General features: G+C 37.5%; 2 protein-coding genes across 4 annotated transcripts in view; one reads left to right on the top strand and one right to left on the bottom strand.

The window, feature by feature from the left end:
* The window catches only part of arhgap17a (Rho GTPase activating protein 17a), a 48294-nt gene extending 41243 nt beyond the window's left edge, over nt 1-7051 (bottom strand). Inside the window, exon 1 of one of the 2 annotated variants that reach the window (XM_039665766.2) lies at nt 6603-7051. In XM_039665766.2, the coding sequence (XP_039521700.2) occupies nt 6603-6655 (53 nt within the window). In that variant the 5' untranslated portion in view covers nt 6656-7051. The remainder of the gene's footprint in view (nt 1-6602) is intronic. The other variant, XM_039665767.2, reaches the window with a different exon arrangement.
* An 899-nt stretch (nt 7052-7950) lies between these two features.
* On the top strand, nt 7951-24075 carry lcmt1 (leucine carboxyl methyltransferase 1). 2 transcript variants are annotated; one of them, XM_039665764.2, is made up of 11 exons: nt 7951-8322; nt 8614-8705; nt 8792-8913; nt 9122-9198; nt 15796-15857; nt 15962-16064; nt 19028-19148; nt 22756-22857; nt 23311-23402; nt 23525-23622; nt 23711-24075. In XM_039665764.2, the coding sequence occupies exons 1-11, from the start codon at nt 8240-8242 to the stop codon at nt 23731-23733; spliced, it is 975 nt and encodes a 324-aa protein (XP_039521698.2). In that variant the 5' UTR covers nt 7951-8239; the 3' UTR covers nt 23734-24075. The 2 variants fall into 2 exon arrangements, with proteins under 2 accessions (XP_039521698.2, XP_039521699.2); XM_039665765.2 differs by lacking the exon at nt 23711-24075 and having other exon boundaries at nt 23311-23422.
* The last annotated feature ends 1992 nt before the right edge of the window (nt 24076-26067 follow it).

Raw genomic sequence — 26067 nt, 5'->3', positions numbered from 1 at the left:
CGATCTCGAAACACATTTTTGGGCAGACTCATCACTAGTAGACTTGTTGTTTAACTACTGCGCTCTGTTACCGGAAGGTAAGGTAGGCCTCCTAGGGAAACGAAGCAAGTGCATTCTGGGAGTTGATGTCTTTCATCCACATAAGCCAAAAATACATTTTCTGGCTTTTCCCAGTCTAGAAAGCTCCAAATTCAAATTTCTTCTACATAAATGACCCATTTTAAATACACATTCATCTTTCCAGAGGTGAAGGATCCCTTTAAGAAAGCAAATTATAGCTTGCACTTATCAGGCAGTTCTTAACACTAATTCCTGTTTTTTAGAGGCTTTTAGATTAAGTGGCAGACTTTAGTGTTTAACGTTTTGTTATGCTAATTTAGACAAGTTTCTGTTATGCTATGCACTCAAAAAATAAGCTGTTGAACAAACCTAATTATTAAATTATGGAAAACTTTTCCACAAAATACATTTTTCTAACAAAATCAATGAACTTAAATTCATTTAGTCAAGACTACTAAAAAAATGCTGTCATTTCATAGATAAGGTTTTGCAATGCCGAAAGAAACTTGTCAGGATAACCAAGTTAAATTTTTGCCCTGTCAATTTAATTGCCATCATTATATAATTTTAGCTTATTAGACACAACAGTTACGTCCAATGAAAGTTAATACTTGTGTTCATTTAAATTAAAAGCATTTTTTACATAATAACAAACAAAATATTATTTTTGTGGGTTTAAGTATGAGGTTTAATCCATATATAGTTTATACTAAGTGCCCATACCTAAACAGTCACCAATCTTCTGATTAATAATAACCACAAAATATTAACCAACAACATCTTTCCATTTACTAAAAAAACACATAAATAACACTTTAATCTGCAAGTGTACCCTCCTAATGCAGCCCCTTGCAAAGCATGATGGGAACCATCCACTGCCCAGTTAGCTGTCAACAAAAATGATTCATGTTTTCACACGAATTAATTAAGTAAACTTCGGTTTTAAATTAGGATGATTGAACAATTAAAATAAGTTGTAACAAAATGGTACTTTAGCTTATTTTAATTGGTTAAATTGAACAAGAGACAAAAGTTATTTTTTGTGTGTGTGCGACGCGTGTGTGATTTTTTTTTTAGGGTTATCATCATGGTGAGGAGTGAGCATGAGCTTGGTTTGAGAACAGATGTCAAATGTTGCCATAATCTTTCAGCAATTTCTACGCTAATGTTATCAAAGCATTGTGTTACCAAATAGCAAGTTAGCATTTATTGTATTAGCTAAAGCAAGTCAAATTTGATGATAACTTTAAGATAAATGTATTAAAATGTATGAGTACAAAATCAAAATCTGCCAGTTCTGCTAACTTAAAATGAGAATTTCTTAACTTACAAATTTTGATGTAACTGATTACCTTAACTTTTTTGAGTTTTGACAACTTGTTTGCGTGCAGAAATCTCACAGATCCTTAAAATGATGAGGGTCCAGCAGTTTAAACGTTTAAAACATCACATACTTTTAACAAAGTCAAGTAATTTTAACAAAATTCCATTTGATAAAAAATGCGGTGCTTGATTTGGTTTATTTGCTCATTGTCCTGCGCCTTCTTATGGGCTTAAGAGAAAATACAGTTTTTTTTTTACCCCCCAAAATTCAAATATAATTCTAATATTATTATAATTTAAGTAAGAAAATTCAGATCCGATTTTCCAGCCATTTTGACAGCCGTACCTTGGTAAGCAAAAGAGAATTCTTTTGAAAACATTCAAAAAGAGGCTAGTGCTAGTGTAGCTACAGCTACAGTACTAGGCTACCGTAACGAAAAAATTTTATTTCACTTTTGTTTCTCATTAACAATTGTGTATACGCAGTGCCATTTGTCAAATGATATGAAAAAAAAACATTAAAGCCGGACATTGTCTATTGCCTTGTAAACACAAATGTTTTGCATGCGGATAAAAGAGGTTCAGCTGGAATTCTCATCTCTTCCTGAATTTATTTTGCGAACAATAAATCACTTCAGTGTGATGCAGAAAGCAGACAAGAAAGCGGTTGAGGGTCAGACGGACGAAAGGAAAGGGGGGGTTGAAGTGGCTCAGCTGGTCCCATGGTTCCTGTGATTGTGAGGAGGCAGTACACTGTGTTCTGCATGCAACCCCTCAAAGGAAATCTCTCCTTATTCTTTTTTAAACAGGAAGTCGTACCGAGGAAGCTTCATTTCTATGAATGAAATCAAAGAATCATCTCTGTGGCAGATCCAGCAATGATCTGGGGTTTAAACTGTGTAATGTAAGATTCTATCTGCAATCTAAACTGCACGCTTGTGCATAACGCCGTCCCAAGGCACATTAGTGCCACGTTACCTCGCAATTTATCAGAAGACTAGAACCACCTGTCAGTTTGCTGATGATGCACATCTATTGTCTGCTCAGGCTTTTCACTGGCCTCGGGTGCTGTTTGTTTCAGCAGAGAGGAAAAGCAAGATTGTAGTCATTAAAGTAAAAGCATGGCTGTTTTGATTGCCTGTTACAGAAATCAAGCAGTAAATGCAGAGATTTCCACAGTGGATACCATATCTACTCTTAGTCATCTTTGATTTTTTTTTTTTTTTTTAAACAAATCTGTTGACTTCAGTATGTAATGCTCGGCTCATTCCATGAATGGACATGAATGCTTCAGGCCAATCCCTAGCCATGTGTTTATTCACTGAATAGAACATACAGATAATGCAAGTATAATTTTATGGTTGATTGATATTATTTTTCCCTTTAGGATATAAGGCTGTCCAGAAAAAGCCTAAATTAAATATCTTCAGCATGTAAAGCAATCATGTCTCTTCTAGAACCACTCAATTCATATGGAACAGTTTTTAGTCTTTTTAAAGTGTCAAAGTGGTAGTTGGACTGTCAATGAAAGGACAGAAATCTCTCAGATTTCATTAAAATATCTTCATGTGTGTTGCACATGAATAAAACTATTATAGGTTTGGATTTGGAACGACATGAGGGTGAGTAAATGATGACACAATTTAAATTTTGGGGTAAACTATCCCATTTTAGGCGCATCTCGGCACTAAAAACGGTTATATACTCGCAGAGATGTGTCCTCTGAGCTAGGTAGTGTTTTACCTACACTAACTTATATTTCTGACCGCAATATTTCAACAGCAAGAGCCTTTATCCAGCAAACATTCGCCATGGAGGAACGAATAAATTAATGCAAACAATAAACAGCTATGCATGTATGGGAAAAATGGCCGCCAATAAATTTGGCGGGAAACAACATTAAAACAATTATTTGTGAATAAAAAGTATCAAATGTATAATTTATTATCAATAACTCTGCATTTTTAAAAGTATCAAATGTTTCTAAAAGTTAAACAAAAAAGTAATACGTTTCACCTCAGGTGAACTGATTTGATTGGAATATAGACTGGGAATACATCACATCCGGTCGGAGTGTCGCATACGGTGTAGTCAACCAACTTAAAAAAAAATGGACCCATCCAAAGGCTCATTTGTCAGAGATAGTGGAAAGGAGGCTTAAGTAAGATCGTCTTCGATCGATCGTCTCGTTGCTGAATAAAAGTATTAATATCTTAAAAAGAAAATAAAAAAAGAATGGTAGTATATGTCTACCCTTGGTGTTCCTTTCCAAAAAATATAGTTAATAAAAAGGGAAGATTATCAAATCTCATCTTATCAAATAATATTGCTGAAGTGTTTATGATCTGCCAACAGACTGAACATTACCTCAGAGTGTCATACTTCTACATAAGGTCAAATGCCACACCTAACACAACAGCTCAATTAGCTCATGGGCATTTTGAGGCACAGTCACAGACATCCATAGTTGTGAATATTACTGCAGTAATTGGCTTTGCCTGATGCTTGATATTAGACTGGATGCCAGCCCGAACCCCGCCTACAACATTTGGTCGGGAAGTTCAGTCTGGACTTGATCCATTGAGGAGTAATTATGATCGGTTCAGAAATTGTCAGGCCAATGCAACTCTGCAACATGACTTTTGCGTAAACATGCACGCCACTTTCGAGTCAAGTGGCGTCTTATCTCTACACATTTTGAGCTATCCGCGTCTATCTACGTGTATGCGTGTATGTCTACGCCATTAACGTCCGAGTGATTCCGCGTGTCTGTACACGCCGTCAAATGTCCGCGCGAAACGAAGCAAAATGTACATCTACATCTGTGGAACGATCTTTTTTTTCCCTAGGATGGTAAGGGAACAGTCATAAATGCCATTAACCCCAACATACATCACTTCCAGCATGGTCTGATTGGTTGTAGGTCAATCCAATTGAGTGCAGTGCAGAGTTGTTGTTTTTTTCCTGGTTCGGTTAAGATAAGCCTCATAATCAAAGCCCTATGGAGCAGTATCAGACTCTGTCAAGCAAGTCAGGCTAGCTTGATATCTGAATTAGGTTGAATTTAACACCAAATTATGCTTTTTAAGTTCATTACTAGTATGTAGATTTAAAAGTATAATTTCAAACCTCACATTTTCTGAAAACACACTGGGCTGTTTTGTGGTGGTGGACAGTTTAGGCAGTTCGCCTTCTTTATAGAAGATAGTCATTTTCTGAGGTGACTGAGATGGCTGTAAAGTTCCTGCCAGGTAGTCCAAACCGCAACAAAATTATAAATCACCTCTGAAAAGGGAAAGGCTTTGCCCTCAGTTGGGCTTAGTCTGTGTGAACACCAGCAAACTGTTAGCTACTGACATTTCTCCTCTCATACGGCTCTATTGTCATCAGGCTAGAAACGTCTCTGGTGGCTGATCGAATTGCACACATTTAAAGGGAATGAGGCCGAGGACATGGATGCCAAAGGTCAGGTTAACCACCAGTTAAATGAGCATAGCTCATAGATAGGTGCATTCCTCCCTGTAAATGTGCTATGATTTGTATAATGACGTGTTGTTATCTCTAAAACTATCTAATCAAGCAAGATTACTGCCAGGAATTCTCAGATAGGTATGATTTCCATGATCATTTAGCCTACATGATTTAAAGCAGTAACACCTCCCTGAGAGAACTGTGATCATCATCTGCCCAGCATGTTGAGAATCAGGCCCATTTACCCTCAAGCAGCCTGAGCAGAATGAAGAATGCAGTTTGAGGCTTTATCAACAGTCAGAGGAGTCAGAAGTGATGACCATGCACATACCATTCTAATGTAGGATACAAAGTATGAGCTCAAAGCACTCTGCTAGATGACAAACACAAATTAGAAAATGCAATAGGCACACATAACCTCCAAGAACTGTTTTTTTCCAAAAGACCCCGAGTGTTCTCAATGTACCTATGAACAAGCAACAGGTTCTGTATAATGGAAGTCAGACGTATTTGTCATTGATCGGTCCTTCAAAGCGGTTTAAGAAATGATTCAACAATCTTAACTCGTCATGATATCCCCTGTGTGGTATACAACAGGCTACATGTTCCAGTAGGGCAGGCTAATATGTAGTCACATATTGATATTTATTACATTATTTGTTTTACGTTTTTATAATAGCTGTGTTTATTGCATTTGTGTGTGATGTCATAATACAGCTCATAAAAAAGTTATTTTAGAACCTAAATATAATTTGTAGTGAATGACTTAAAACAAAGAGTGAATCATTCACTTAAATCGTGAACATTTTTGACAAAACCTACCAATTCATTGCGAAGATCCGACTCAATAGAATGATTCATTCACGATTCAGACACATCTACAGTAGCTTATCAGGTACTTTATCTAACAGATAAATTCAGGAAGAGATTTGTATTTGTTTTTACAAGGCTATCGTAAATGACTTGGTTTAATGTTTTTGTGCTATTTCGCAAATGGCTCTGAGTAGCTTATACAAAAAAATAGTTCATGAGAAACAAAAACTATTTTAACCTGTATTGTAGTCAGAAAAAAAATCGTTACAATATTCACAAATCTGGGGTCGATCAGATATTTGAATGTTTTAAAGAATTCTCTTATGCTCACAAAGGCTGAATTTATTTTATCAAAAGTATTACAATTTAAAATAGTTGTGTTTGTTGCAGCCATGACGCAGCACAAGTCTTTTAGAACCCAATGAGTTCTAGAACTAAGAACCGCTATTCTTGAGTGAATCGTTCATTCGAACGGTCGTTTTGAACAAATTCCACCAATTCATTGTAAAGATCCGAGTCAAAAGAATGATTCGTACACGAATCAAACATATCTAATCTTCATTAGTTTATCAGATACTTTATCTAACATCATTGTCCCATTAAGATCTAGTATTAAATAAAACTAGCGAAGCCACAACGAATCCTACTAACAGTTAATAGCCTATTCTTATCAAAAGTAACACATCTAAAAAGTTGAGTCAATGGCCAAACAACTACGTAATCGTTGTATATAATGTCAAACAACGAAGAAAGTTTACGGTTTAGCTAATTGCTGTTATACTATGTGGTAAATCGAAAATATGTGTTTTTTAGGCAGCTGGTTCGGCAACCGCCTTGACAACATAACATAACAACAACATATCAAACCATGACAGAGCTGTCCGTGCCCATCCGTGAGATGGCAAAACCAGTAAAAACTTTAAATCTGTACTCGCCTGCCAACTGTTTGATTGGCGAGCTGTTTCATCCGATTAAATTGTTTCTTCATTTTAGTGGCGTCGGCCCCAAACCCCAGTTTTTAAGACGTGGAGAGTGTGTTCGTCGATGCCTCATGAGCCGAAAGATCCTTGAGCACGATGGCGAAGTCGAGTGGATAATTACATTAAAACAGCCCGGTGGTGTTCGGTTAGCTCAAGCAGCTAGAAAACTAGCCGAACGGGAGAGAAAAAAACAGTAGTGTGGAAAAAAGTTAGCTCCGGTGAGTAGCGGTGCTCGTTTCATGACACTCCGTGTTGCAACTGCTCTCAAAAGCGGGGAGTGAGTGGTGTTTCCACGTATATGCCAGCCCGTGACAACTACGGGAGAGAGTGGAAGTGCACGGCAGCGGGCTGATCACTCCATCCGTGTCGGGGACTGTGTGTGTGTGTGTGTTTCACAGGTCAGATCGCAGCCCCAGGCTGAACATGATGCCATTAATATGGTAACAGGGGCTGTCCTGAATCCTACTGCGTTGACTATATAAACATTACTCTGTCTGTCATGCCCAAAAGCAGTCTCTGTTTGAGACTACGCAGAGTTCAGTGTCCACTCATAGTAACCACTGTGATAATGACCATTCTCTGAACGGACTGTTGGAATTTACATTATAGCAAATATCTTAGTGTTCAACCAAAACTGTCGAATTTGCATCTATTTCAATATGTTAAATACCGTAGCTTTGGCAATAATATTGTAAGCAGAAAATCGTGCTAATAAAATACATTTTTGTAGTCTCTCTCTCTCTCTCTCTCTCTCTCTCTCTCTCTCTCTCTCTCTCTCTCTCTCTCTCTCTCTCTCTCTCTCTCTCTCTCTCTCTCTCTCTCTCTCTCTCTCTCTCTCTCTCTCTCTCTCTCTCTCTCTCTCTCTCTCTCTCTCTATTCAGAACGTTGACTCATAATAAGGCTTGACACCTGATCCAATAATTTTTAATAACCCGGTCTCTTCCTCTAATTATATTTCGCCGGCTTCTAAATGACAGATTGAAAGTGACATTTTTTATAACCCTCATTTCCTTGACGTCTAATATACATTTGTAACGGGACATGTTCCCGTTATCATTGACCTCATGAGTTTGGCAGGGGTGTTATTGTGAGCAATAATATATATAAAAATATATATTTTTTAAAATCTATTCTTAAAATATATTTATAAAAATGACTCTTTGTGCGATATGCATCAGCGCAAACATCTGAAGACCAACCAGTGTAAATGATATACATAAATTAAACGTGAATTAAAATCGACTGACATGCGCAGTAAGCTCTCCTCGCCAGCTCGAGATGTATTATGGGAAAGTTCCGTCAGCGGAAATAGATGTAAACATGTGATAGTCAACCGAAGCGTTTGGTGCAGTTCTGTTTATTTTATGCCGCTGTAAAAAAAACAATATGCTTGTTTCAAATAAATGTGTTTGAAAAATATTTAAAGAATCTGTTGATAATCTTGACAATGATATATTGAATCTTAGGCTGTTGCGGTTTTCGAATCAGTTTAGCTAACATTTAAGTTAGCCTTTGCGTTCATAGGAATACAGCATGAGTATTTAACGCAGTTTGGCAATAATTCTTACTTTGCTTCAAATCTGCAAGTGTTCATGGCATCCAAACAGCCATATTATTCTGATACAGCTGATGAAGCGGTCAGAGCAACTTGCGACGACGCATCGATATGCAAAAGGTAGCACGTCTTGCAAACACATGATCCGAAATAAAATTATTAAACATAATTTTCGCGTGTTTCTAAATGCTGTTTTCCTCATGAGATTCTAGCACAATGGTAATGAGTATCATAGTATCACCAAGTACTGCAGACATTATTGATTAATATAATAATGTATATTACGTCAAGTTACAGTATTTCATTACATATGGTCAGCAACAGTGCTGTAGTTATACACGTCGTATGACATGTGTAATAATAACAATTCTATTTATTGAATATAACCGTATAGTTTTTATTCTGTTTTAGGTTTGCTACCAGTAAAGGTTACTGGACTGACCTCTACGTCCAGTATTTTGTGAGGCAAGTAGGTGAACGTAAAGCACCTGAGATCAACAGAGGTAATATTGTTTAAATATCTCCACCTGCTGGCCAATGTTTGCAGCTGCGTTTAATCTAATTTGCATTTATTAATATTGTGGTGTAGGCTATTATGGTCGTGTCAAAGGGGTGAATCTCATTCTTGATGCTTTTCTTGAGAAGACGCGATGTGACTGCCAGGTGGTGAATCTTGGGGCTGGACTGGATACCACTTTTTGGAGATTAAAGGTTGTTGTTGTTTTATTATTAATTTCACATTTAACAATTTTGAGATCCAATAATAATAGTTTTATATATATATATATATATATATATATATATATATATATATATATATATATATATATATATATGGAATAATGTGTATTCCACAGACTCGTGAAATAAACGATAAGCAATCAAAAAAAGTATTTTAATGTGTATTCTTAAATCTTAGGATGAAAACATCATGCCGAAAAAGTTCTTTGAAGTCGACTTCCCAACGATTGTTGCTAGAAAAATACACAACATCAAGTAAGGTGTTGTTAATTTTATAATATTAGTATTGCTTTTATTTTCAATAATTTGCTTATGATTTTGTAAGCATAGCATGTTCTTTTAGTAATATTCCTCTAGAGGGAGACAGTGTCTCTCTCTGTGTAGTTTAGGGACCCTCTGTCTATAGCTATGTCCACCCTCCAAAGCAATGGTTGGATTGTTTATCTATCATCATTTTTGTATTAAATGTCGGTTCTTTGGTGCTCTTTATCATTTTAAAGTATCCCACCTGAATTAATACTGTATTACTATTCATGTGCCATGGCATGGGTGATTTGATGTTTTCCAGTGTCAGTGGAAACTGCTGTAGGTACAGCTGTGCAACATACACATTTAGCCAACTCTTATCCAAAGTGACTTACAATAGAGTGGTGCAGTTATGGCATCAATGGCTTTTCAATTTATGAGTAAAATAGGGTATGTGATAAATACAACTTGACAATATTTGGATGTTTTGTTCTACTCCACACACTCACACCCCAAACGTTCTTATCTAGTTACTTATTGGAAACATACATTCTCAAAAATAAACAACATTAGCTTTTTCGGTATCGGTGTGTGTAATTTACTTTGTAAAACTAAATATTATCATCTATGTTTACCGCATACCTTTTTGTAAAAGTATATTGCACAAAATTGAAAAACGAATGCAAAATGATCAGAATAGCAAACAGCGTGGCCGCGGATATAATGAGTGAAATTATAAATGTGAATCAAAAATTGAAAAACTATATAAAACTATACTATAATTAAAAAATAACAAGCATGAATTATTTTGAAAAATATTTTGCTCAAAACTGAAATATGAATGCAAATCACACAAAATTATGTTTCTTTGTATATTACTCCTTTTTTTGTGCTCTCTGAAATGTTCTGCTCATATTAAAAATATATATATATATGCTTATGCTATTCCCTTTCGAGGTAGTTCTCTCGACATCGCAACACTTAAGAAAACTCCTTCACCAAAAATACTGAAGACTGATGTGTGACTGAATCACACAATTACTACTGCAATCGCCACGCCCCTTTAGTAGATCATCCCAGGCAGTGTTCTGCAGAGTGTGAGCTCAGTGTAATCCAGTGTAGCAGTCGAGAGCTTCCCCATGCACCGGATCACTTTTCCACCCTGTCTGTGTCCAGTGTCCAGTTTACAGCCCACGCCACAGCAGAGGCCGCTGCAACCCCTGTCAGACTGCTTGAACACATGGGCGGCGCTGCCAGCAGTGTCAGACCGGGTTACCAATACTATAAAGACATCTATTCACTTCTGTTTGTATGCAGATTGCCCCGCTTCAGCGATGTGATTGTGAGGTATCAGAGTAGGACGCTCCTATGCTTTGTGCAGAGACCCAGACTCGTCTGACCAATCACGCAGTAGAAGTGATATCTGGAGAAATGTCAGTGTGGTCTGTACAGCCGCTTCTTTAACTTTACGAAGAAGGATGGCGCTGAATCGAGCCCTTGTGAAGCGCTCGTTGAAGATGACCACTGTAAAGCAGATCCTCAACTGGTTTATAGTGGTGGAACTGAAGGACGCTTGCTTTCACATCCAAAAAGCCCCTCATCTGAGATTCATGTTTGAAGGATACCAGTTCAAAGTCCTGCCGTTTGGGCTGGCTCTGGCTCCACATATATTCACAAAGTGTTTGGATGCAGTGGTTTCCCCCCTTGAGACTCAGGGGATGCATATTCTAAATGATCTTAATGACTGGCTTCTCAATCCATTACATTCCTGGGGATGATGCTGGATTCACAATCGATGGTTTTGACCCTATTCAATGCTCTGACCATATTTGTACAGGATAGAGCCATTACTCTAAAGTAATTTCAGAGACTGCTATGGCTAAATGGCAGCTGCAGCATCAGTTTGCCTCTTGAGTTTGTTGCATATGAGGCCACTGCAACTTTGGTTGAAAGATCGCGTTCTTTGGAAAGTGGGGAGAATGTGCGTTGTGGTAACGCGCGTATGTCTTCACACTCTGTCTGTACAGGAAGTAGAGCCTGTACCAACTGACGGTGTGCTTGATATGGAGTGTCTGACAAAGCGGAAATCGACCTCTTTGCCACGGAGGAGAATGCCCACTACTGCCCTCTGTTCTTCTCTCTGACAAACGCTCCCTTGGCTGGGGATGCATTGTCGAGCCGCTGGCCCAGGAAGAGAAAATATGCAGGTGTAAAATCAGAAACCATTTAGGTGCAATTTAAGTGAACTTGGAGACTTATTCGGGGTGACTGGAGGAGAGAGGTGTTTCAAGCGGCGAATCTGTTGCGTCAGAAAAAAGCTACGAAGACCATGGAAAACAGAAGAAGAAAGCTTGTACTGTAAACTGATCGCTTGTATAAGAGCAACATGACATCATGACTTTTGCGTAAACATACACGCCACTTTCGAGTCAAGTGGCGTGTTATCTCTACGCATTTTGAGCTATCCGTGTGTATCCACGTGTATGTCTACGCCATTAACGTCCGAGTGATTCCGCGTGTCTGTACACGCCGTCAAATGTCCGCGCGAAACGAAGCAAAATGTACATCTACTTCTGGGGAGTGATCATTTTTTTCCCTAGGATGGTAAGGGAACAGTCATAAATGCCATTAACCCCAGTGACGGGTAGGTTTAGGGACGGGGTTGAGGTAAGTCATATATTTATATATACAGTAATAACGTTAAGTTCAACGGCGTTCATAAACACGCTAAAAAGCGATTATGTGTCTTGATAGCACGCCAAAAATGGAAATACGAATTGGTGTGTCATACACACGCTACTTCATGAGATCAGTCTGATAAGAGAGTAAAAAAACACTCATCCTAAAAGAATCACGATGCGAAGAGTGTCGAATCACATTAGTGTCTTCTGAGAAAAGAGATTGCTAAACTAAAGAGAGTTCAGAGTGAAAGGACGAAAAGATCGAAAAGCACGTCAGTGACGAGTCAACCCGACACTGATGGTTAATACAAACATAATCTGAACCTAATTTGTGACTAAAGCCTAGTTCACACTACATGATTTTAAGCCCGATTTGCAAATCGTTGAGCTCGCCGACAGGTAAGAGTGTTATTGCGTGCAAATCGCGGGGGATTAGCGGGCGATAAACACTCGCCAATCTGTTAGTATGAAAGAGCCAACAACGCATCAAAGACGCTCGCAGACGTGTCGCCGAACCCAGAAAAATATTTAGCCTGTTAACGACTCAACCTCAGTGATGTCATGAGCTACAGCCAATCAGAGCAAGGCATGGGTTAAGGTCATCAGGTAAATCTTATTTTTTCTTTTTTTGCATTTTTTCTCAGCAAATCATCGTGCAAAGAGTTTGCAGCTCCGATGTCCATCTTCGTATGTTGTGTTCTTCGTCTTCTTCGCTGGGTATTGGCTAGAGCCCGACCGATAAAGGATTTTGAAGGCCGATATCGATACAAATATTTTTGGGTTTTAAAATCCGATATTCCGATATATCAGCCGTTATTTTTTGGGATTTCACACACGTGTAAAAGAAAAGCTAACTTTTCTGCACAAGATACAATTGATACTTTTTCTCTATGTCTAAATGTTCACTCCTCGCAAGTATAACTTACATTTTACAATGCAGGGACTGTAACTAGAGATATGCTAGTCATAAATACAGTAATCATTACTTTATTTAGGCAGAAAAAGTTCATTGTGGTTTCCAAGCTCATTAATGTTAACGTTAGCGGTCTTCCACTGATAATACTGGCGTTAGCTAGCGTTGTGGTTAGCTAGTCTATGATGAGCCATAATTTAACAATAGATAACATCATACTGCAAATTGTTAGAACATTCATTTATTTTATTTTTTAAATATTCATTTATCGGCCATTATAACTACCGATACCGATATTTTGGAAAGTGCCTAATATCGGCCGGCCGATATATCGGTCTGGCTCTAGTATTGGCGCGTGTGCTGTTTCGCGTCATTTGCCTGAGAGCCCGCCTACATGCTCTTCTGATTGGCTTTGATGTTTCACTGAGGCTATGTTTACACGGAAACGATACTGAAGAGAAAACGCAAAAGTGGCGTTGCGCTATCACTTTTTATTCTGCATTTGGACGAGCGTTTTGGGTTGGAAATCCACGTGCATATGGTGGCGTAAAAGTGTGTGAAATTTAACGTAGTATGCACTCCAGGCACCTAGGTGGCAATGTGAAGCCCTGCCAAACAACAACACCAAGTCCGCGCGCCTGCGTACAACCTTCACTATCAAGCAGACTTTTGCTTTTTTACCCTTTACACGGGAACGCGGCGGTGGAGCGTTTTTAAGATTTCCACTCTGGAGGGTGGTTTCACTTTTTTGCATTTTTAAGCCCCCAAAATGGCGTCGCTATGTAAACGAAAGGCACATCCGTTTAAATATTTTTACATTTTCACCCGGAATCGTTCTTGTGTAAACAGGCCCCGATTTTGTCGCATTTCGTAGTCACGACTGGTGTGTCGACCAATCGTGCCGCACAAGCCCTCAAAAGTGAAGCCAAAACGTCTCGATCGCTCCCCTGTGACTGGACCTAGTACAGCTCACAACCCCCGCCTCCCCATTTTATTCAATGGGATGCGAGACCAACTAAACAATTAAATTACACTTCACATATCCTTTTTCCAAAGATAGTTTCTGTCATTTACTGTTGTTTCTATCACGTTGATGTAATTTCAAGTGTTCGTTTTTAAAATAAGTTTGTTTTTAGTTAGTTATGTGATGATAAAATAACGATGCTCTGACATCATGATTGACAGGTTCTCTGTGCGAGGTAGTCACTGAAGCACCAGCGGACTTTTTTAAATAATGTTGATTATGTGGTTAGTAGTTGTATTTACCTTATTTTAACGAGGTTCTGCAATCAGCAGACGTCATTGGAGAAGAACGAAGCAGACAGAGGACACTTGATGAAAGTGCGGGGCGTGTTTTTTGTGCTTGCGTTTGATTCAGCGAGAATGAGGGCACGGCCTTGATTTCGCGTCTTTACTTCCTGCTCACGACTGCGCATGACTGGTCCCGAAACACGCAAGTGCGCAGACTCAAGTTCCAAGATGTCAGCGTCATATCGAGACACTGGCGGCTTCAGTTCTCTCTGATGGAAAAGATCGAAGGGGCGTCGTCCATCTTTTTTTTTTGTCTATGGTGTCGACAGACAAATTGCTTGTTGCAGGAATATTAACGCATCACATGGTTTGGACACGGTGTAAAGCAGACTACTTCAGCAGACTACTTGAATCTACTTCAAACGTCACAACTACCAACCCAACAAAAGCAAATAGAAACCATTGTAATCAGTGATGCTGCTGTCTACACTGGATGCGACGCGACTGTAAACTGACACATTCTATTTTTGACACATTCCAAGTGCTCGCGCAACTTCTGGCACAAGAAACATATAAATTTGTGAGGCTGTCCATTGCTGTGTCTTGCTATTAAAGCACAGAAAATAGAAAATATGATGATGCATATCTCACCATCAGATTCACCAGTCCACAGTGTGGTGGCCCTCAAAATATTAGCTTTATGTGGGTGCATGTAGGTGGGTGGGAACCAGTGCAATAGAGAAACATACATAATTTGTCACAGAGCAAACAAAATTCATAGTGTACAATTGACCAGGTTTATTAGATAACTAGACTAGGAAACAAGCTAGACCAGAGGTGAAATGCAAAGAAAAGGAAGATTATTATGTCTGTGTAAAGTGCATATAGTACATAAATATAGAGGGAATTGAGCAATACAATCCTGACCCTCAGTGCATTAGATAACAGAATACCATCGTGTCATCTGAAAACAAATGATACTAGACCTTTTCTCACAACCTTTTTTTTTTGCAGTTGCCTGTAACTAAATAACTAACTGGTGTCTTATAAAGTTTGTTCCCCTCAAGTTTAAACAAAAAGTGTCCAAATTGTTTGAGTGATTTTGTATATTTTTAGACTACTCTTCAATATAACACAGAGAGATGCTAAAGGACTATATATTGTCACCATTTATCTTCAGTTCATGCCTTCCTTTGTTGATTTTCCCACCACAATCTATCACCACACTAACACCATTTATCACTACTGTTCGTCTTTTTAGTCAATCATCTCCGTGTATTTCAGTTCCTCCCTCAGTTCGGTTGTTTGTCGGTTTTTGTTTGTGTCTGTTTGACACTGCTATCTGAACTAAATGCATATTTGTTAATCCTTTGTGTGATATGGATGTGCAATATGTATGTGCAGAGAGTTCAAACTCGTATTTTTCATGTGGACTTTCTGCAAGTCGTTTGATGATACGAATGACTTTGATGATAGAAATCTGAAAACTGATAATGGTCACTGAGATAAGTCATGTTTTCAATAAAACCATTGAGGAAAATATTAACTTAAGCATATCTATCCATCCATCTATCTATCTATCTATCTATCTATCTATCTATCTATCTATCTATCTATCTATCTATCTATCTATCTATCTATCTATCTATCTATCTATCTATCTATCTATCTATCTATCTATCTATCTATCTATCTATCTATCTATCTATCTATCTATCTATCTATCTATCTATCTATCTATCTATCTATCATCATTTACAGGACAAAACCTCCACTATCGAAACCTTTGATTGAGACGCACTCCACTGATTCACTCCTTCTAGGTATTGGAATCAAATTATGATCTTACAGAGCATTTTACCTTACTATTGTGTGGTGATCTTTTCCACTGTAACCTCTCAACTGTTCAACTTTGTCTTTATGACAGATGGTCATAGCCTGGACTCGGACAGATATTGTATTATCAGTGCGGATCTGAGAGACCTCCCAACTTTAGAAGACAAACTAAAAAAGTTCCAGATAAATCCAGAGTACGTACTTGTAATATCACAACCTTGGCTGACTTAAAAATAAATCCACTGTTTTTTTCAGTGTTACTATTACACTGCATATTTGTGATGTCTTATCACCGTTCAAGATTATATAGTGATGATGGCAGTTATAACATCAGGACGTGCCTCTCTTATCCTTATCTTTCTGAAAGGTTTACACGTTTAATTCTTTGCCTCGGTCACAGGCGAGAGTTGTATAATGTTGAGACTAAAATTACCGTCTAGTGGAGCATTGTGTATCAAAACAATAGGATTTTGAGATATGATTTGACTTAATAGAAAGTGAACCTCGCAATTATGTGCATGCTACATAGGGTTGATCCATCCTGTTTGGCCTCCCGATAGGATTTGCACGCATCTGTTGTTCTGTTTTCGTGCATCTGTTGATGCCCCTGATGACAATAGTACACTTGGGAGCATTTAGAGTTTCCTTAGATGCGTCAAAAGCACACGTTTTCTTTGATGTGATCTGATGAGACCCGAAGGAAGCTACCGTTCTAGAAGGTGTATGACATCAATGGCATCATTTCCAAGGTCTCTTACCTTGAGTTTTTTTGTTTGCAACTTCCTATTCAGTCCGCCCTAACGTGGCGTCTTGACGTTCACCAGCTTGCCTGCAAATCCCATTAGTGTCTCTCTTGCTAAATGAAAAAAAAAAAATGTCTGGAAAATCTATTGTAATAGCATGCGAAGCGCTCCTCCAAAAACGTGATTTCCTGCTTTGTACTTTTAGATATTACCTTAATGATTCGGCTTCCAGGAACAAACTTCTTGTTAAATTGTGATTTTCTTGATAGAAATAAATGCAGCCTATCTTGAATTGGAAAAAAAAACAGAACATTTTAAACTTAGCAAAACTTAAAAATAAGATTCAATTTATTGGCATTTGTTAATGCATTGGGTATATAATCAACTAACAATTTTTTATACACTACCATTCAAAAATTTGGGGTCAGTAAGATTTGTTTTATGTTTTTGAAAGAAGTTTCTTATGCTCACCAGGTCTGCATTTATTTAATCAAAAATACTGTTTAAAATTGTATTTATTCCAGTGGATGCTAAGCTAAATTATCAGCATCATTACTCCAGTCTTCAGTGTCACATGATCCTTGCTGATTTGGTGCTTAAAGGGTTAGTTCACCCAAAAATGAAAATTCTGTCAGTATTTACTCACCCTCATGTTGTTCCAACCCCGTAAGACCTTCGTTCATCTTCGGAACACAAATTAAGATATTTAAGATATTAAGATCGCTCCTGCATACAGTCCATAGGCTTCTTGAGGTACTGGCTCTTGCTGTCCTCGAAAAGTCATTAAAGACATCGTTAAAATAGTCCAAGTGACTACAGGGGCTCAATCTTAAGTTTATCAAACGACGAGAACACTTTTGTGCGCAAAAAAACAACAAAAATAACGACTTTATTTCAACTATTCGTTTATTTCTCCCTCTGCGCGAGTCAGGTTACTAGTTTAATAGCGTAAGCTTCTGTTATTGTACGTCACACGCATCACACACACATGACCAGCGTCGGCCAATAGTGAGCCTACGTGTGACGTAGCTCTACGCAATCACACTACGTTAACTGACTTACAGGCTCATGGAGAAGGAAGTGAATAGTTGAAATAAAGTCGTTATTTTTGTTGATTTTTGGCGCACAAAAGTGTTCTCGTCGTTTGATAAACTTAAGATTGAGCCCCTGTAGTCACTTGGACTATTTTAACGATGTCTTTAATGACTTTTCGGGGACAGCAAGAGCCAGTCCCTCAAGAAGCCTATGGACTGTATGCAGGAGCGATCTTAATATCTTAAATATCTTAATTTGTGTTCCGAAGATGAACGAAGGTCTTACGGGGTTGAAACAACATGAGGGTGAGTAAATACTGACAGAATTTTCATTTTTGGGTGAACTAACCCTTTAAGAAACTTTTCCTAGTGAAAACAGCTGTTCTTCTTTATTCTGTAATTTTGCGAAAACTGATACATTTTTTTCTGGATTCTTTGAATAGAATATCCAAAAGAACAGCTTTTACTTTAGATTAATCTTTTATAACATTATGGATTCTTCTCAAACGGACGGCTGCGTCCTAGTAAGGCTGCATATCTCGGCTGCCTCTGAAGGCCAACTCAATTAGAAGGAACCTTGGAATGCAGCCTTTGTTTTGCGCCCTTCATTCAGCTAATTTTGAAGGATGCATCAAGCGTATCCTTTTTTCAATCAACCACAGTCCTTTGCACACATTCCAACTCGTGGAAAAATAACTGATAGATAACGAGTCGGCCCTGAGTTCAAAATAATGTTTTCAGAGATACATGTTATCTCATGTTATGGCATACTTATGCCTTATCTTTTGTCTTGGTGTAAATGAATCTCTTAACAATACTTAACTGCCAATAATATAAGCCACTGAGAGACCGCAGACGGTTTTCATTCACTGCATTGCCAGTTAATATAAAGATTTTTCCTAAGTATTCTTCTAAATACTTCTTTTTTCTAAGTATTCTTCTAAAATTAAGTTTAATAGTATTTTCATGCTGTGACCGTGGAGGTTTAGCCTTGCTCACTGACTAAACCATCTTATTCTAGCATTTAATGCTGAGGAGAACTACATACTACTACTACATACAGTCAGCATCACTAGGATCCAGCCATCTTTACTATCGCTTTTGATCAATGTAATGCATCTTTACAGCTTAAAATGGTAAAATGCCTCAGTATGTATGTAGACAGTAACATTATCCTAGATTAATAAATGTAAAAAATACTACTGTTCATTGTTAGTTTATGGTAATTCTTTAATGTTATCGAATTGTAAAATCTGCAAAGTTCACAGTTAGATTTAGACTCTATTTAGAGGAAGATTAATCATAGGATGGGTGTTGTAAAGAAACACTTCCCAACCATTGATATGCTTAATAACAGTATTCTTGCTTCTGTCCACCCAGGTTGCCCACTCTTTTTCTGTCTGAATGTGTACTGGTGTACATGACCCCTGAGCAGTCCTCCAAACTGGTTCACTGGGTGGCAGACACCTTCCCTACGGCCATGTTCATTAATTACGAACAGGTGAGTTAATATCATAAGCTGCCTCGTTATAATAATCCTCATTTAGATTAGTTCATTTAGATGTTCAGTTGATCTTGGTAGAACAGGGTATCTGCGTGGCTTATAAATGTCTTTAAAAAATATCAATTCACAAATGAAGGCCTTAAATCAGCAGAAATTCTTAATTTCAAAAAGTCATAGCATTAAAGGAGAACTCCGGTCAATTTTAACCTTGAGCTCATTTTTTTTGTACATTTGGAGTGCTGTCAGTACAGAGAACAAGAACAAAAATCGGTGTTGCATACACCGTGTTATCGTCTTTTTAAAATTTGCACCCTGTTGACTTCAATGGGGCATGTTCTAAACCTGCTTTTACCCTCTTAACATCCTTGATTTGTCATTACGAGTGCACAGCCATGTGAGTGGTGTTATTAAGAGTGACCACGGTCAATCGAACTGCAGTAGATGTGGAAGATATGAATCAAAATTATGTTAATTCAGCCAGCTCACATACCAGAGTCCACAGTAGTTGATTGTCGAGTTCGCGATCATTGTTAACTAAGCTACAGTGGAGACCGCTGACGCCGATGATGATGCTGTGGTGTTCTGAGAATATCAGCTCAAATGTATGGAAGCTTGTTTCCACCACAGAATGAAAAATAAAAAAGGTAATTGCGACTTTTTATCTCACAATTCTGAATTTTATTCTCACAATTGCGAGTTTACATCTCGCAATTCTGACTTTATTTATCAAAATTGTGAGATGTAAAGTCAGAATTGCAAAATCTAAAGTCAGAATTGCGTGATATAAAGTCACAATTATGAGATATAAAGTCAGAATTGCGAGATATAAAGTCGCAATTGCGTGTTATAAAGTCAGAATTGCGAGATATAAAGTCAGAATTGCAAGATGTAAAGTTGCAATTGCGTGTTATAAAGTCAGAAATGCATGATAACAAGTCGAAATTGCGTGTTGTAAAGTCAGAATTGTAAGATATAAACTATTCTGAGGGGGAAAAAAGTTAGTCTTTTTTCCCCTTAGAATTGCCCTGATAACTCGCAATTGCGAGTTTATATCTCACAATTCTGAGAAAAGATGTCAGAATTTCGACATATAAACTCGCAATTGTGTGTTATAAAGTCAGAATTGCGAGATGTAAACTCACAATTGTGAGAAAAAAAAGTCAGAATTGTGAAATAAAAAGTTGTACTTCTCTTTTTTTTTCTCAGAATTGCGACTTTATATCTCGCAATTCTGACTTTGTACCTCGCAATTCTGACTTTATACCTCGCAATTCTGACTTTATACCTCGCAATTCTGACTTTATATCTAGCAATTCTGACTTTATGTCTCGCAATTCTGACTTTATGTCTCGCAATTCTGACTTTATATCTCGCAATTCTGACTTTATACCTCACAATTCTGACTTTATACCTCACAATTCTGACTTTATACCTCGCAATTCTGACTTTATATCTAGCAATTCTGACTTTATGTCTCGCAATTCTGACTTTATATCTCGCAATTCTGACTTTATACCTCGCAATTCTGACTTTATATCTAGCAATTCTGACTTTGTCTCGCAATTCTGACTTTATATCTCGCAATTCTGGCTTTATATCAAGCAATTCTGGCTTTATATCTCGCAATTCTGACTTTATATCTCGTAATTCTGACTTTATATCAAGCAATTCTGGCTTTATATCTCGCAATTCTGACTTTATATCTCACAATTCTGACTTTATATCCCGCAATTCTGACTTTATACCTCGCAATTCTGACTTTATATCTCGCAATTCTGACTTTATACCTCGCAATTCTGACTTTATATCTAGCAATTCTGACTTTATATCTCGCAATTCTGAGTTTATAACACGCAATCGCGACTTTATTTCTCACAATTCTGACTTTATATTATATCTCGCAATTCTGACTTTATATCTAGCAATTCTGACTATATCACACAATTCTGACTTTATATCAAGCAATTCTGACTTTATATCTAGGAATTCTGACTTTATATCTAGCAATTCTGACTTCATATCTAGCAATTCTGACTTTATATCTCGCAATTCTGACTTTATATCTCGCAATTCTGACTTTATATCTCGCAATTCTGAGTTTATAACACGCAATTGCGACTTTATTTCTCACAATTCTGACTTTATATTATATCTCGCAATTCTGACTTTATATCTAGCAATTCTGACTATATCACACAATTCTGACTTTATATCTCGCAATTCTGACTTTATATCAAGCAATTCTGACTTTATATCTAGCAATTCTGACTTCATATCTAGCAATTCTGACTTTATATCTAGCAATTCTGACTTTATATCTTGGAATTCTGGATTTATATCTCACAATTCTGACTTTATATCTCGCAATTCTGACTTTATATCTCGCAATTCTGACTTTATAACACGCAATTGCGACTTTATTTCTCACAATTCTGACTTTATTTCTCACAATTCTGACTTTATATCTCGCAATTCTGACTTTATATCTCACAATTCTGACTTTATATCAAGCAATTCTGACTTTATATCTCGCAATTCTGACTTTATAACACGCAATTGCGACTTTATTTCTCACAATTCTGACTTCATATCTTGCAATTGTGAGATAGAATGTCGCAATTATTATTATTTTTTTTATTCAGTGGCGGAAACAAGCTTCCATACAAATGGATAGTTTATCCGAATCAGATGTTGAACATCATTTAGTTACCAATGATCGTGCACGCAAACTCGACAATCAACTACTGTGGAACAGGGTGCGAATTTTAAAAAAGAGGATAACACAGTGTAGGCAACACCGATTATTGTCGTTTTTGTCTGTACTGACAGCACTCCAAATGTACAAAAAAATGACCTCAATGTAAAATTGACCGGAGTTCTCCATTAAACGTTGCATGCATTGACAATCCTCCTCAGAATATCTTCCTCAGAAGCTCCTTTGTCCTGTTTTCCAATGTAAACATCTTTAAATGAAGATACATTTATTTGAGTAAGAATATTTGTTCTTGTTTTAACTCAATTTATTTTAATCAAAGAAAAACAAGACTTCATATGTCATTTTTATTGGCATTGGAAAACGACAAAAATAATGATAAAGAACATTACAGGGAAAGTTATATCCATATACTACTGTAGTGTTTGAAAGCATAGGCATTCCAGCAAATTTTTTTGGTACAAATGAAATAAAAAGTAATGGATATCTTTTGCAGATACTGTACAACTCATGTGTTTCTCCCTATGCATTTACATTTAGAGAACATATTAACATATTGTATTTATTCCTTAAAGTTTCTTTACTTGGTCTTAAAAACCTCTTAGATAGAGAATTTGATGAGAAATGTTTAAATTCATACTGTGATCACAGATTGCTTTTTTATTTCTGCAAATGTAAACACAGTTCAAGGCATTCTTTTTTTATCCAAAGTGATTTATACTGCTTTCAATGTATACTTTTCCACTTTATCAGTTCTTGTATTCCCTGGGAATGATCAAACCTATGACCTTGTCATTGCTAGCGCCATGCCATACAGAAAAGCATGTGAATATAAAACCAAACTATAAAGTATTTGTGAGCTCTTGCTAACTTTTCTTTTTTTTTTTTAAGGTGAACATGAATGATCGCTTCGGGCACATCATGATTGAGAATCTGCAGAGACGGCAGTGCAATCTGGCCGGGGTGGATCTGTGTCAGTCTTTGGACTCTCAAGTATGACGCTCTCACATTTTAGGACTGGCGTTAACTTTCTAGCTATGTACTCATAATGTCCCTCTAAGAAATTGTACTGCAGGAGCTGTCAGATTGATTGAGTGTTGATTGTTCTTCTCCATACAGTAAAACAGTGTCTTGCTATGTACAATCAAAACATTACACTGGGTGGTATTGCTTGGAATTCAAAGTTGTTTTCCTGCTCAACATACAATGGGTCATCAAGACTCAGGAAAAACAGCGCAGTTAAGCTCAGGTCATTGTTTAGTGCAGCCACCCCCAACACTTCAGTCTCACAAAAGCAGTATCAGTCTCTCAAGGTTACCACCACCACCACCATGGTGACCTTCTGTAGACACCTCAGCATGTCTGTTCAGATTCACAATTAGCTGAACCTTTATTTTATTTCAAGAAATGGTTTTAGTTTTTGTAACAACAATGTGGTTTCCACAGAAAGAGCGCTTTCTGTCGGCAGGCTGGGAAAGTGTCAACGCACTGGACATGATGACGGTCTACAGCATGCTTCCTCAGGAAGATCTATCAAGGTACTCGAGCCAACACTAATGTACGTTTGCAATCAAGTGTATATTTATAACTGCCCAACCTGTGCTGGGAAAGATTGCGATCGGAATCTCTCCAATGGCTTTCTTTTGTTTTACCATCGCAGAATTGAACGCCTGGAGTTTTTAGACGAAAGGGAACTTCTCCAACAGCTTCTACAACACTACTGCATCTGCTGGGCCGTAAAAGATAAGCTCAGTTTAGGTGAGGCTTCCAGTTTACCCAATTAACGTCATTCTAGAGTTTCATGGACAGACGTCACGTGTGACTAATAGCGGACTTCTCTTTTCAGGCCTCTCTCAAATTGGGTTTTAAACGTCAATGGGGACTTGGTTGTAAAAGTTTCTTTTGAAACAACATGACCAAGAGTCAGAGGACAGGAAGAGGAAGTCATTTATATCTTTATTTCCATTTTTGAGGGCAATAAAAATGGAGACTGCTGGCATAAGTGTCTTTTCTTCTGTTTTACTTGTCTCCTTCTGTCTCTCACGTGACTGTGTCTCACTAAAGGGCCATTTAATTCAGGCCATAGACATTGTTAAACCAATTGTGAGATAATATTTATTTTACTTATGACTTATTTTGTTAGTCGGCTTCAGAATGAATATTCACGAACAGTGATGATGATGAATAAAGACTATTAAGTGTATAAAGTGATCTTCAAGTGCATGATTTGAAACCATTCTATACATTGTATAAATTACTGGATCAAAACAAAAATTCAAACATTTTGCACATTTGCACTCAATTAAGAAAAGTTATGAAATGACTAGACTTTTAAATCAAGAACACAAATGAAAATAATATATTAAAATATATTATGAAACTATGTTGGCTTGTTATATTTACAATATTTAAAAAAAAAAAAGCAGTATAGCTTTCAATGAGTAATGTCAAGTCAAGTCAACTTTATTTATATAGCGCTTTTACAATACAGATTGTATCTAAGCAGCTTCACAGTGATGACATGAAAATAATACAACACAGATCAATAATATTGTTGAATCTTAAATGTCCCCAACTAAGCAAGCCAAAAACCAAGGCAACAGTGGCAAGGAACCAAAACTCCATCAGGTGATTGAATGGAGAGAAAAAAAACTTAGTCGGCTCAGTCGGGGGACAGTACTCCTCTGGCCAACGAAGGAACAGTGATTACAAAACAAATTGGATCGAAACATTAAGAGTATTTGTCCATTTCCAACTGTTTGTAAGTCGAAGTAATCACGCCGGTATGGAGACGAGATGTTGAGTATCAGTGCCGATGGCTGTCGTGTCGATGAGGCCGGCACTTAAGGATGAGTTGGGATGGGTCCAGGTGCAGGTCCACCATAGAGGTTCCCTCTGGATAAACAGAAAAACTGATATTAGCGTAGACGCCATCCTTCTTATGATGTACCAAGCCTAATTTTGAATTTAGGAAGTCTATAGTGTGTTATGTGTATGCTAGGCCAAAGAGATGTGTTTTTAGTCTAGATTTGAACTGACAGTGTGTGTCTGCTTCTCGGACAATGTTTGGAAGATTTGGTTGCAAATAGGAAAAGGATCTACTGCCTGCAGTCGATTTTGATATTCTAGATATTATCAACTGGCTGGAGTTTTGAGATCGCAATAGACAAAAGAAGGACTAATGCATTAAGAGCTCGCTCAAGTACTGCGGAGTTAAACGATTTAGTGCTTTATAAGTAATCAGCAATATTTTAAAATTTAAATGATGTTTAATCGGCAGCCAATGCAGGGTTGACAGAACCGGGCTAATATGGTCATACTTCCTGGTTCTGGTAAGAACTCGAGTGGCTACGTTTTAGCTGAAGTTTGTTTATTAAGCGTGCAGGGCGACCACCCAGTAGAGCATTACAATAATCTAGCCTTGATGTCCTGAACGCATGAACTAATTGTTCCGCATTTGTCAATGAGAGCATATGGCGTAATTTAGATATATTTTTAAGATGGAAAAATGCGGTTCTACAGATACTAGACACTTTCTTTCAAATGAAAGATTGGTATCAAAGAGCACACCCAGGTTCCTAACCAACGACGAAGACTTAACAGAGCAGCCATCAAGTGTTAGACACTATTCTAGGCTGTTACAATGTGTTCGTTTTTTGTCCAATAATGAGAATCTCTGTTCTTTCAGAATTTAGTAGAAGAAAATTACTAGTCATCCAATTTTTTATATCAGCTATGCATTCCGTTAATTTTGAGGTTTTGAAGAAATATAGAGCTAAGTATCATCAGCATAACAGTGAAAGATTATTCCATGTTTCCTAATGATATCTCCTAATGGTAGCATGTACAGAGTGAACAGCAGCGGTCCTAGTACTGAGCCTTGTGGTACGCCATACTGAACTTGTGAATGATAAGACATCTCTTCATTTACTGCTACAAACTGATAACGGTCAGTATGATTTAAACCATAATGCAGTTCCACAAATGCCAACATAGTTTTCTAGTCAACGGTGTCATATGCAACACTAAGATGGAGAAATACAACCACGATCGGACGATAAGAGCAGATCATTTGTGACTCTAACGAGAGCTGTCTCGGTACTATGATGTGGTCTAAATCCTGACTGAAAATCCTCACAGATATCATTTCTTTCAAGAAAGGAACACAGTTGTAAGGATACTGCTTTTTCCAGTATTTAACAG

Source organism: Pimephales promelas, chromosome 17 (genome assembly GCF_988280905.1).
Source record: "Pimephales promelas chromosome 17, fPimPro1.hap1.1, whole genome shotgun sequence".
Lineage (NCBI taxonomy): Eukaryota > Metazoa > Chordata > Actinopteri > Cypriniformes > Leuciscidae > Pimephales > Pimephales promelas.
This window is presented reverse-complemented; position numbering and strand designations above follow the sequence as displayed.